The 13,273-nt window shown below is 46.7% G+C and overlaps 1 protein-coding gene across 1 annotated transcript in view; it reads right to left on the bottom strand.

The window, feature by feature from the left end:
- Positions 1-6,984, bottom strand: part of LOC117875946 (myosin-11-like) — a 22,326-nt gene extending 15,342 nt beyond the window's left edge. Inside the window, exon 1 of the mRNA XM_034767556.1 lies at positions 6,225-6,984. Within this exon, the coding sequence (XP_034623447.1) occupies positions 6,225-6,536 (312 nt within the window). The 5' untranslated portion in view covers positions 6,537-6,984. The remainder of the gene's footprint in view (positions 1-6,224) is intronic.
- Positions 6,985-13,273: the final 6,289 nt, after the last annotated feature.

Raw genomic sequence — 13,273 nt, 5'->3', positions numbered from 1 at the left:
GACTACAGCCGTGGGCTGTAGTCCACGAAAGCTTATGCTCTAATAAATTTGTTAGTCTCTAAGGTGCCACAAGTACTCCTGTTCTTCTTTTGCGGATACAGACTAACACGGCTGTTACTCTGAAATTCCTCCCACCATCTCAGCTGTGTGATTGACTGTCCACTAGTCAATTGCTATCCTCTACCCCAGGTGGCGCTGCATTCTGGCAGTGTTAGGTGCAGGTAGTTTGCTTTGGATTAAGGGAGACCTATAAACGCAAGATAACAGCATGGTTACATTCACTGAAGAGTCCCCGCAGACACTGGGGAGCGTGCACGGTGCTGGGCTTTTCGAAAAGCCCAGCAGCTCCCACTGTGACATTTACAGTTACATTTTCAGGAGATCTCAGCTCTCAATATGCCAAGCTCACCTGAAAAACTGGCCCCAGTTGTGGGTGCTTCTGCCTTTCTGCAAATTCTAGCCACGTGGCCTATCAGTGAGGGAGAGTGCTGCCTACACACCCACACAAGCATAGACCCCTAGTAACGCAGAGTCATGCCACAGGGATTAGACCTGCACACTGCTGTGGATTCATCAGGCACACGAGCAGTCACAGAGCTAATGAGAATGGTTCATGTTTGGGTGCCTGCCCCTTGTTAGAAAACATGGCACAGCTCCCAAGGGCTGCATCCCTCCTTCCAGCATATTCAGAGACTTGGACAGACAGCTGTGAACAATGGCCCAGATGTGAAATTTCTCACAAGCATGGTGCATGCACATGAGTCTAATCACACATGGGCTGGGTGGGGGGAGAAGAGGGTCTGGCACAATGACACCCCCAATATGGCAACTAGCACCAGACATACACCTTTTGTATCTGTTGCCTCCTCTATTGTTAGAGATTAGCTGTATTACTGCAGTGTCTAGGAGTCCCAGGCATGTCCTACTAGGCACCGTACAAAAACAGAACAAAAAACGGTCCCTGCCCCAAGGAGAGAGAGAGGCAAGCTGGGGGGGCTGGTAGCACAAGGAAACAATATCAGTCAGCATGTCATTCTGTGGTCTCCATTGCCCTTTTCCTCCCCATGGCAACTGTGGGCCAGGCCATAACAACCTTCTGACAGAGGAGGACTAGCAGGGGCAACCCCCACCCCCGGCTCACTCAGCAACTCTGCTCAAAGCTTAGCAAGGGGACTCATTACTGATCAACAGCTAGCACTTCTTTCCTGACCCTCTAGCCCAGCCGCCATGTCCAACCGTCAATACACTAACAGGATTAAAAAGAAAAAAAAAATTATATATATACACATACATATATATATATATATATATATATACACATACACATACACATATACATAGAGAGAGAGAGAGAGAGAATTAATCCCACCTCGCCCTTTGTGCTACCAGACTCTAAATGCTGTGTTTTTAAAGGTGTGTGTGTGTGTGGGGGGGGAGAATAGTCCTCTGGGACTCAAGTTGCAGCATTAAGAAAATAATGTGTCTTTAGCTTGTGCTTTATACATTAGTCAGCAACCTGTAAAGTCTTCATAGCCGGGGGCCAGGGAGTTGCATGGCTGTTCTTGAGTCACTGATGGGAGTCCTTCCCATTACAGAAAGGGAGGTTTTAAAGAGAGAAGACATCACTCCTAGGATAAAAAGCCAAAATGGCAAAGTCTGCCAGTACGTTATACTCGTAACCACTATAAAGCAGTAGCCTACATCCAAGCAGGAAGTCGAGAGAGGATTTGGGTCTTCATTTTGTAGCCAACAAAGCTCCCTTCAACACCAACACAACCAACAAAGCAAGTAACAGGTTTCTCCAGCACTGTCCTCTGAAGCATAAGGCATTGGACACTTTCAAAAGCAGGGCAGAGGACTGGTCTTATTCAATCAGACCACTGGCCTGTCAATGCCTGCCTACCAAGGGTGAAACTCATCCCATGTGCTGGGGGGTGGGGACAATACCTAGGTACCACGTTGTGACGGTACCTCCCATAAGGCTTTATGGAAATATTCTTAGAATGTGTTTTATGCTGCATATGCCATATAACATATCTCTGTAAAGGTTATGATCTACTGAATGTATTAATCAAGTTTGTATGCATGTATCATTCTTGTATTCGAAGTTATAAACATTATGAATGTTGGCTGTGTACTGGCTTAATTTCTAAATAAGCTTAGTAGAGCATTTGGTCAGTTCCTGGAGAAGGAATGTTGAAATTAAGTACCTAAATCAAGAAACACTTAAGGACAATGGATCTTCGAATGCTCCAATCCACATAAGAAGTTTACTTGAGGACGTTCAAGGTAGCATGTTAACAATGGATGCTCCCTGTAAAAACTGACACATGCATGGACATGTGACTTGCCCAGGTGACTCCTAAACTCCATCTTGGAGCTGGACTTTGCATAGGAGTGGGTCTCCACCCACAAGAGAAAGTCTACTTAAACCCCTGGGAGACACCTCCATTTTGTCTTCATCTAGCTAAAGAGAGCATCTCCACCCTCCCAGGATTCATAGATTCATAGATTATAGGACTGGAAGGGACCTCGAGAGGTCATCGAGTCCAGTCCCCTGCCCGCATGGCAGGACCAAGTATACCCAAAAGAAATTGGAACAAAAGGACAGTGACTGCAAGGGGTGTGAGTGATTGCTGGACCCAGGCTAGAAGGAGATTAGTCTGTAAAAGGGAGCATTTCGGAACTGGTGAGGATCTTATCTGACATAGATTTGCGCATTTAATTTTATTTTGCTTGGTGATTTACTTTGTTCTGTCTTATTACTTGGAAACACTTAAATCCTACTTTATGTATTTAATAAAATCACTTTTTACTTATTAATTAACTCAGAGTATGTATTAATACCTGGGGGAGGAAACGACTGGGCATATCTCTCTATCAGTGTTATAGAGGGCGAACAATTTATGAGTTTACCCTCTATAAGCTTTATACAGGGTAAAACGGATTTATTTGGGTTTAGACCCCATTGGGAGTTGGGCATCTGAGTGTTAAAGACAGGAACACTTCTGTTAGCTGCTTTCAGGTAAACCTGCAGCGCTGGGGCAAGTAATTCAGACCCTGGGTCTTTGTTGGAACAGATGGGAGTGTCTGGCTCAGCAAGACAGGGTACTGGAGTCCTGAGCTGGCAGGGAAAGCAGGGGTAGTAGTAGTCTTGGCACATTGAGTAGCAGCTCCCAGAGGGTTTCTGTGATCAAACCCGTCACACACGTAAGCCCTCTTTTGAGGGCTATTTTAAAGACCTCTGCATTCACCGCAGATTAATACCAAGGACAGTGGTTCTCAACCTTTTCAGACTACTGTACCCCATCAAGAGTCTGACTTGTCTTGTGTATCCCCCAAGTTTCACCTCACTTAAAAAACTTACAAAAATCAAACATAAAAATACAAATGTCACAGCACACTGTTACTGAAAAATTGCTTATTTTCTCATTTTTATCATAATTATGAAATAAATCAATTGGGATATACTGTATTTACATTGTACAGTACACAGCAGTATAAACATAGGGTTACCATACATCCATATTCTCCCAGACATGTCCGGCTTTTTAGTTCTTAAATCGCCACCCGGGAGGAATTTTTAAAATATCTAAAAACACCCAGGAAAATACAGACATATGGTAACCCCAAGTCCAAAGTCCCAGGGCTGGCGGCACTCCCAGGGGCAGCTCCCGTGCTGCACCGGTGCCCTCCTGCCCAATAAGAGCTGCGGGGGTGGGGCTTGCAGGCGCCAGCAGCAGACAGAGAGCCCTCTGCCCTCCTCCCCCCCCCACCCATAGGAGCCAGAGGGACCTGCCAGATGCTTCCTGGGAGCCACCCCAGGTAAGCTCCGCCAGCACTCCCCACCTCGTCCCCCAGCAGGTCCTCTGGCTCTTATGGTTGGGTCAGGCGGGGGGGGGGGGCGGAGGGTTCTCTGCACGCTGCCGGCGCCTGCAAGACCTGCTCCACGGCTCCGGCAGCTCCCACTGGCGCTTTTCCCGGCCAATGGGAGCCACGGACCGTGCGCTTGTGGCAGGCGCAGCACATGGAGACCCCTCGGCTGCCCCTAATCCTAGGAGCGAGAGGGACCTGCAGCAGGAGGGATGAGTTGGCGAGCGGGGAGGGTGAAGAGGCGAGCGGGGAGCAGCGGGGGTTGAGTAGGTGTAGGGTGACCAGACAGCAAGTGTGAAAAATCGGGACAGAGGGTGGGGGGTAATAGGCACCCATGTAAGAAAAAGCCCCAAATATCGGGACCGTCCCTATAAAATCGGGACATCTGGTCACCCTATGTAGGTGAGGGGTGAGTGGGGGAGCGGCGGGGGGGGATTGAAAAGGCCAGCAGCGGGTGTTGAAGAGGCGAGCGAGCCAGTGGTGGGTGGGCAGGCGGGGATGAGGAGGCAAGAAGTGGCGAGCCAATGGCAGATGGAGGTTCTCGGGGTGCGCATGGGGGTTTCTGGCAGGGGAGTGAGGAGGTGAGCGACAGGTGGGAGGAGGTGAGCGGTGGGTGGGGGACTGAGGAGGGCTGCAGCAAGCCAGCAGCAAGCCAGGGAGTGAGGAGGTGTGCGGTGGCAGGGCCAAGCGGGTAGGGGGCAGGACCTGGGGCAGTGGGGGCAGAGCGTGGGAGGAGGGGGGTGGACTGTGGGCGGGGCTGACACCCCCCATGGAGTGTCCTCTTTTTTGAATGTTCAAATATGGTAACCCTAATAAACACAATTGTCTATGACATTTTAGTCTGTACTGACTTCGCTAATGCTTTTTGTGTAGCCTGTTGTAAAACTAGGCCAATATCTAGATGAGTTGATGTACTCCCTGGAAAACTTCTGAGTACCCCCAGAGGTACACTTACCCCTGCTTGAGAACCACTGACCTAAGTCACTGCACTTGAAATAATTTCTGGTGCATACACCAAATGTGTCTAAAGCTTGTGTCATATATAGACACCACCCGTCCTTACATGCAGCCCAAGCACTTGATAACAAACAACAATAGATTCTGCTTCCTTCAAACACGTGATGGTCTCAGTAACTTCAGTGAAGGAATGTAGGGCTGGACCATGATTACAGAGCCAAGAACAAGAGACTGTGAGGAGCTGCAGTGCCCCAGAGGGAGAACCAGGAGAAGAATGTGTCCCAGATGGGTAGAAGCTCTGCCCCAAGAGGCACACAGCCATAAATGAATTTCAATGCCTGCAAGAGCAAGAATTGGATAAAACCAGTAACAGTCTTCCTCCATACAGTAATGCCAGCTCCCCTCAACCCGATACCCTTCCAGTCCTACGCCCCAGTGCATCTCACCCTGGACCTGGCAGTCCATCCTATGCCTTGTAATAAAGAGACTGACAACCAGGCCAGAGTTCCTTTGTTCATGCCATAAATTCACCCACAGAGGATCCTGATACACAGACTGAGCTCATTTCCACCCTAATATGGAAGTCAGCTCTATTAACCCATTGTGTCCTGCTGCAGGCAGGTCAAGAGAAGAAACCATCCTAGTGACTCAGCTCACACAATATGCGTTCCTGTCCCACTAATCCATGGATAGCTACAGTTTGAGAAGCCATAGCTGTGGATTTTGGTGGGGGGGGAGGGGCAGTTTGGGGACTCTACCTGTGTCACGTTCATCATAATTCTCAAGTATGTCCCCGATTTTGGACCAAACATAACAGTCTTACTTTCTTTCACAAGCCTCCCTCCCTTATCCTGCACACAGTTGGGGGAGCCTCTGGAGCGGCTGTTCCTCGTTTCTCTGACCATGAGGTGTAGACAGGAATTCCAGAGTGCAGAGATGGAAGAGGACATTGATTTAGAACAGACCAGGAGGACACACAAGGGGCTCAGAGGTGAAGAATGCAAACTACAGCTGGGAAGAGCGAACTCCATGCCCCCCGCCCAGCAGAGTTAGTGGATCTCTAAAGCCTGGAAAAGTTTTTTGTGGCATCGCAGGGAACCCACCCCCCAAAGCCAACAAGACTGTTCTCTGCCCCGTGCCCCCACTCAATCCCAGCCCTCACCGGGGCGGGCAATCCCGCCTAGCAGCTCTCCAATAACAGCCAATACACGAGAACTGGAGACCCCTCCAACAGTCTCTCACGAGATGCTCTAATATACCCCCCCCCCCATCTTCCCGCCAGCCCTGGCGCCCAATGCAGGTAAGGACAACAGCCCCCTGCTCCCAAGTCACTTACCCCCCCCCCCCCCCCGGCGGGGCGGCGGCCCCCGCCCCCCCCCTGAGCCCCCCGCTACCTGCTCTCTCGTCCTTTGCACTTGCTCCTTTAGCACGTCCAGCTCCTCAAGGCGGCCCCGCACCTTCTCCACAGTCTTTCCCAGCTGCTCCAGCGTCTCCAGCTGGTGCACGAGCAGCCAGCCCAGGACAGCGACCCCGGCGGCGGCCACCCCGAGCAATAGCAGCCCCAGCGCGGCTCGGCACTTCCAAGCCCAGGCTTCCCTGTGCCTGGGACCCCCAGCCTCCCTCTCTTCCGTCCGGCCCGGAGCAACGAAAGCCCCAGCATTGTTCTCAGTCCGCCCTCTGCCTGCTTTGCGCTGCTTGGCAGTCATGCTGCCCCCGTGCAATTAAACCAACTGCAGAGATTAATGCAACGGAGGGGGGGGGGGGCACGCAACTGGTACACTGAATGCAGCTGGTGCTAGGCATGCGACAAATGCAATTAGTGGTTGCAAAGCGAGCAAGTTTTCGAAGCAGTGCAATACATGGGAATGCAGCTAATACAAAGCATGAACTGCCCCCGGCTAATACAATCACTGCTGGCTACCATGCTTGCAACTACTGCAACAGCAGCACGGCATGCAGAGATTGTAGTTGATGCAATCGGTGCATTGCCTCCAGCTGTTGCAATATGCGCAATACTGCATTGCAATAAATTCCTCGATCCTTTAGGGGGGCTTAACGGAGTCCCCAAACAGCCGCTTTGCCCACTGCAATGGCCTCCTCCGAGCTGACTAAAAAGTTGAAGCCGAAAGTCAAACTTTTTTCCTCCTCCGCCAAAGAGCAGGCAGAAAACTAGGGCAGGTGAAAGGGATTGTGATTGGTTCAAGGTAGAGCCCTGAACCAATGAGAAAAATGGAAAGCGGAGCGGGGGGGGGGCAGGTAAACTGAGAGCAGCCAATAGCACAGGGCCACAGGGATAAGGGGCGGGAGGGGGACGTGTAGCAATCAGTGTGCGCAGGGCAGGTGGAGGCTGTAGGAGGGTGGGTGCGATTGGCAAAACTGATGAGCGACTTAAAAAAAAAAAAACAAGGACGAGTGAGATTTTCAACGGCTGGTTGGGTTGCAGTACAAATTCTAACGCAGTGCAAACCTGGCCCCCAATCCTGCAAGTAAGAGCCCCAGGGGCTTAACTTTGCACTCTAAGGGTATGTCTACACTGCAGTGTCAGCCTGGGGTTTGAACTCAGGCTCAAGTCTAACCCCTCTTTCACCCCTACCAGTCTACACACAAATCACACTAACCCAAGGCTTGGGCCCAGGGCTCCAGGATCCTGTAGGGGGTAGAGGGGCCAAACTCAAGTCAAGCTAGAACCCAAGATACAAGGTCTATTTATTGCTTTGCAGTGTAGATGCAACCCTACTGGATTTGTGCTGTGGCAGTTAACCAAAAGTATCCCATAATCCTATGGGCCAACAATCTGGATAGTCTAGTCTGGTGAATAGTCAAGTTTTCCCACTCTGTGCCATGAACCAAGGGCTAGAGTGGGTGCATTTCAGGAGGGCACTAGGAAGTCTGGGATATGGTTGGCTGGACTCAGATCTGCAGCATAGATAGTGGAGGCCCAGATTTGAAAATTCTTTACCTAGGATTGACAATCAGTGTAGATGCTCAAGCCCTGGGTTCTCTAACACAAGATCCAATAACTCAATTTCCACTAATCACAGGTACCGATGGAAAAAAATTAGCAGGTGCATAGCATCCACCAGCAGCCAAGCCTAAAATCTTTAGTTTGTTTTATATTTTCCCAATTTGTTGTTTTAGCTTAGAAATATTAGGCCTTGTGTACCTGGAGAAGTCGCACCATTTTAATTTAAATTAGTTTTGACTTTTTTCAGTTTCATTTAAATCTCTTTCCAAGCAACAAGCTAAACCAAAATAAGCTGTTCTTAGACAAAAATAAGAGCACCCAGTGAGGGATTTGAACCAGTTTAACTAATTCTTTTAAATCACACCTTAACTTAAACTGACAAAAAAATTTCATGTAGACAAGCCCTCAGGTAATTCAAATCTGGTTTTGATCTGAAGGATGCTCATTATGAGCTCTTAACACTTTAATTAAAGGGAGATGGAGATGATTTTTATCAAAGGTTTCCTTTATCCAAAATGTTAATTGGTCATTGAATGCAAGTAGGAAGTTAAATAACACAAATAACCAAAAAGTCTTAAACAGTCTGATTAAAAATCCTCTCTCTTCTTAACAGCTCAACTTTCTCTCTTTTCTCTCATCTTCTTACCACATATGCTTTTTTTTTTTTTTTTTTACAGTCATAGAGCTTTCCTGCCTCGACACCATGTGAATTTCTTATGTAAAAATGAACAGGAAATAAAAACCCCACCCCTTTCAGGCCTTCTTTGTGCACCATAAAGCGACAAAAAATGGGCACAAGGCCAATTTTTCCCCTTCACGGATCATCTTCAAAAGTTGCCTTAAAGTTAACCTGCAATATTACTTAGCCCTTTAATTAGACCTTTATAATGCATAGCTCTGAGACTGTTTCATTAAGAAAGTTCAGTAGGATCTTATCCCAGTTTTATAGACTCCTACTGGATAATGACAGAAATAGTGTGTTTATTATTATTACTTCTTCTGAGCATTACATTGTGGTTCCAAGAAATAGATTAGAGGTCTGAAAGTCAGGATTCCTGGGTTCCTGTGCTATCTGTGCTACTGACACTGTGAATGTGGGCCAGTCGCTTCTCACTTTCATCCTCTGTGAAATGGAGATGAGACTAATACCCACCTTTCCAAAATGTTCTGAAGTCCAGGTGAGATGGATAGTGCTATGTAAGTGCAGAGTATTAGCATTACACAATTCAGTATCCTTCAGGAGCATGTAAAAGCTGCTCTGGGAACTAAGCCTGTTTTACAGTTCACTGGTCTGGAAAGGGTCATGCCCAAGCTTTCCTCCCATCTGGTCTGTTCATTTAAGAAATGAAGCACTGAAGGTGCTGCTCATGCTGGAGGAGGCAGGGGCCAATGATTGCTTTATAAAGAATGTGCATGTGGACCCTGCTGTATTTAATACATAGATCCAAGCCCTTGTACAAACATATCCCCTAAAAGTTTGAGGTTTTCATAGGATGGAGCCAGGGTAGTTTGGGAACCTCAGTCCCAAAGCGCAAGGATGGCCTAGTGACTGGGACACTAGCTGGAGACCTGGGTTCAAGTCCCTATTCTGCCACAGACTTCCTGTATGACCATGAACAAGTCACTTAGCTTCTCTGTGCCTCAGTTTCCCACCTGTATAATGGGGATAATAGCATTGCCCTGCCTCACAGGGATGTTGTGTGGTTAATTACATTAAAGATTGTGTGAGAGAGGAGAGACCTTTTTCTCTCTGGTCACTAGGTATCAGTTGCGAGGATTACACCTGAAGAGAGAAGGGGAACTTCGTTGGTGTTTATATTAGGGTGTGTAAATGCATTTTCTGAGACAATGCTAATGGAGCTAAAAGACATTTCCAGCCTAATCTTTTTCATGCAGTTGGGGGGGGAATAGCTCAGTGGTTTGAGCAGTGGCCTGCTAAACCCAGGATTGTGAGCTCAATCCTTGAGGTGGCCATTTAAGGGTCTGGGGCAAAAATATGTCTGGGGATTGGTCCTGCTTTGAGCAGGGGGTTAGACTAGATGACCTCCTGAGGTCCCTTCTAACCCTGATATTCTATGAACTGCAACTTGGTTCATTGTTGTTGGTTTTTACTTTGTTTGATGTAGATGCTAGAATCTCACAGCTTCGCCTCTAAGCCACCCTTATTTTACCAGAATACCTCAACCATCAGTACTTTTACAAGTGCTGTTGCATAAACTCTGGGGCTGCTTAACTGACATGCACCAAGTCCAAGCAGACTGTCCTTCCCATGGCAAAGAAGAAACCATGACGGCAGTTGGGAAACCATTATAATCTCTCCGTTCTCTGTCTATGAGAAGGACAAATACAGGAATTTAGGGATTGGCAGACTGGATCAGATATGAGGCCCGCCTAATCCAATATTTTGTCTCTGACAGTGGCTAGTACCAGCCACTTCAAAGAAAGGTACAAGAATTTCCATAGTGGAGAAATATGGAATAACATGCCTATAGGGGACATTTCTTCCTGACTGCATCAGTTGGTGGCTGGTTTATGCCTTGAAGCATAAGGGTATGTATCACTTATATTTTCTCTGTATCTACTTTGTATAAGCATATGTAAATTAGACTTTCCAATCCATCATTCTGCCAATGCCTCATAGGTGCTCAGATACTACAGTTATAGGCAACCTTATAGAAACCTAGATGGATCTGTTATTCCATGAAGGTTTGGCAAGAATCTCAGCAGGTATGATAGAATGAGGAGGTAGCAATTCATACACAAAAAAAGTGGTTGTAGAGTATGTGAAATCAACATTCAGGAGCTAGCTGCTATTTTTATTTTGAAGAGAGAATCCCACTTACTCAATGTGGTTTTTATTATTTCATTTCATCTTGACCCACCAGTGCCATTTCTGTACATCGTTAGCACAAAACATTATCAAGGAAAGCCCTAACAGGAGGGGAAACACTTCAATAACATGAGCTCCCATGCAAGCATTTGACTGGCTGTCTGAGGATTCAATGGCCACCAGTTTCTGATTCTTGGCTCGGCCCTGCTTCCTATGAATCCATCACCCAGCAACAGCTCTAGCACAGAGTCTATGATGCTTTCTCTCTGTGCTTTCATCAGAAACTGTTGCTTTCAGTTCTTCATCCCCCTTTCAATGACCAAACCATTCAACCAGTGCAAACTCAATGGACTCAGGTGTATTCTCATGCAAGGTTTTAACCCTCTAACTGCACTGTATCAAAGGTAGTGTAGAGATGGTAGGAGCCAGGAAGAAATTATATTTTCAACATTAATTTGTTGGATTAAATATATTACATCCTGGTTAGTAGCACTGAGGACAGGAGCATAGTGCAGAGAAGTGCAGCACGGCTCTACCCATGTTCCTTGATCCTTGCTACTCCAGTCTTGGTCTCCCACTTACCTCTGCCAGTGCACCTTAATGCTGACATACAGCATCCCATGGAGAGACTGTCAACTTTGTGGCTGTTTTGTTTTTATATAGACAGATATTGTTTTCGGCCTGGGGGGTAAAGAGCATAATACATATAACTTCTATTGACAATGAGATAAATGCAAAACTGCTGTTAGCTTTACACACCAGGCTAAAAACAAATATCTCTGTACATCTTAGATGTTTGTCAGGAGGCAAAGGATTGCATTAAAATCTCAGGTTTCAGAGTAGCAGCCGTGTTAGTCTGTATCCGCAAAAAGAAGAACAGGAGTACTTGTGGCACCTTAGAGACTAACAAATTTATTAGAGCATAAGCTTTCGTGGACTACAGCCCACTTCTTCGGATGCATATATTTAAACAAAAAGAAGAACAGGAGTACTTGTGGCACCTTAGAGACTAACAAATTTATTAGAGCATAAGCTTTCGTGGACTACAGCCCACTTCTTCGGATGCATATAGAATGGAACATATATTGAGGAGATATATATACACACATACAGAGAGCATAAACAGGTGGGAGTTGTCTTACCAACTCTGAGAGGCCAATTAATTAAGAGAAAAAAAACTTTTGAAGTGATAATCAAGCTAGCCGAGTACAGACAGTGTGATAAGAAATGTGAGAGTACTTACAAGGGGAGATAGAGTCAACGTTTGTAATGGCTCAGCCATTCCCAGTCCTTATTCAAANAAGTGACAGACTGACCATATCCTGCAATATCCTGAACAAACTTTATGGAATTCACATAAACTCAATTGAATTAAGTTAAACCTTTTTGAATTAGGGTTAATACCTTTCAGGTACATTGTGGGTGTGTTGTTGTGGCATTGTATGTACCTTCTCTGGTAGGGAAGGCGGCTGTTAATGAACCTTCTCCATTATCAGCTTTGGAAGCTGGCCCTTCTCCAGAGAGAGACGCCTATACTGGTTCAAACTGGGTTCTCCAGAGACCAACAGACAAAGAAAAGATTGTTGAATAATGACAAGTTTCAGAGTAACAGCCGTGTTAGTCTGTATCCGCAAAAAGAAGAACAGGAGTACTTGTGGCACCTTAGAGACTAACAAATTTATTAGAGCATAAGCTTTCGTGGACTACAGCCAAAGAAGTGGGCTGTAGTCCACGAAAGCTTATGCTCTAATAAATTTGTTAGTCTCTAAGGTGCCACAAGTACTCCTGTTCTTTTTATTAAAATCTCAATATTTCTCCTGGTTTTAATGACTTCTTTTCATGCTGGATGGGATGACTGGGGTTAATCTAATTTGAAATCTGTCCCAGCCTTGCTGCTTTGCATCGAAAGCATCTGCTGATCTCCTCCAGCCTTCTTTCTCGTACCTCAACCCTCCAGAGGCCAAATATGGGACCAATGTGACCCCTCAGGGAGGAACAGAACTCACTGGGCAACTCCCACCATCCTGGAAGCCCTTCCTCTGAGGACCCAGGAACATGCCACCTTTTCTCCCCACCACGACCTTTAAAGTCATGCTCCCCAGTTCTTCGGAGATTTTAAAACAAAGGGAACAAAACAATGCCGACCCATGTGAGACAGGAGATCAGAAATCCAGATCCAAGCAGGTCAGCTTCAACGAGCTTTTCCAGCAAAGTTTCTGCTTCCAAGAGATTTCTCAGCCACGGTTCATGAGTAGGTAGAATTTGCCTCTTGGCATTGCAGGATGATGTCTCATGCCTGTGATGTCCATGGAAAGTTCACTCATGGCCAACTCTACCTACCTACAGTTTTCCCTCCACATTCACCTTCTGGGTCCTTTAAGTTTCTCCTTGCTTTGGAAGGCCATCTTTCCCCCCTTTGGAGGGCTGTCCATTCTGAAAAGATTTTGCTGTTCTAAAAGCTTTTGTTTTCTCCCACACACATGCAGCACAATGCTCAAGATACAGCCAACGGGTCAGAAAACAAGAGACAACCTGAGACTGTCAGCTGGTTATAAAACTAGATTTGTAGCTTTTTGGTACTGTGTCAGTTCTACATAAAAGCTTTGTCATTCGGATGGCTGTGCAGAGCTGTCCTCAGGCAGGTCAGG

This window comes from Trachemys scripta, chromosome 4 (assembly GCF_013100865.1).
Source record: "Trachemys scripta elegans isolate TJP31775 chromosome 4, CAS_Tse_1.0, whole genome shotgun sequence".
Lineage (NCBI taxonomy): Eukaryota > Metazoa > Chordata > Testudines > Emydidae > Trachemys > Trachemys scripta.
Note: the sequence above shows the minus strand (reverse complement) of the source record. Positions and strands in the feature narration are given on the sequence as shown.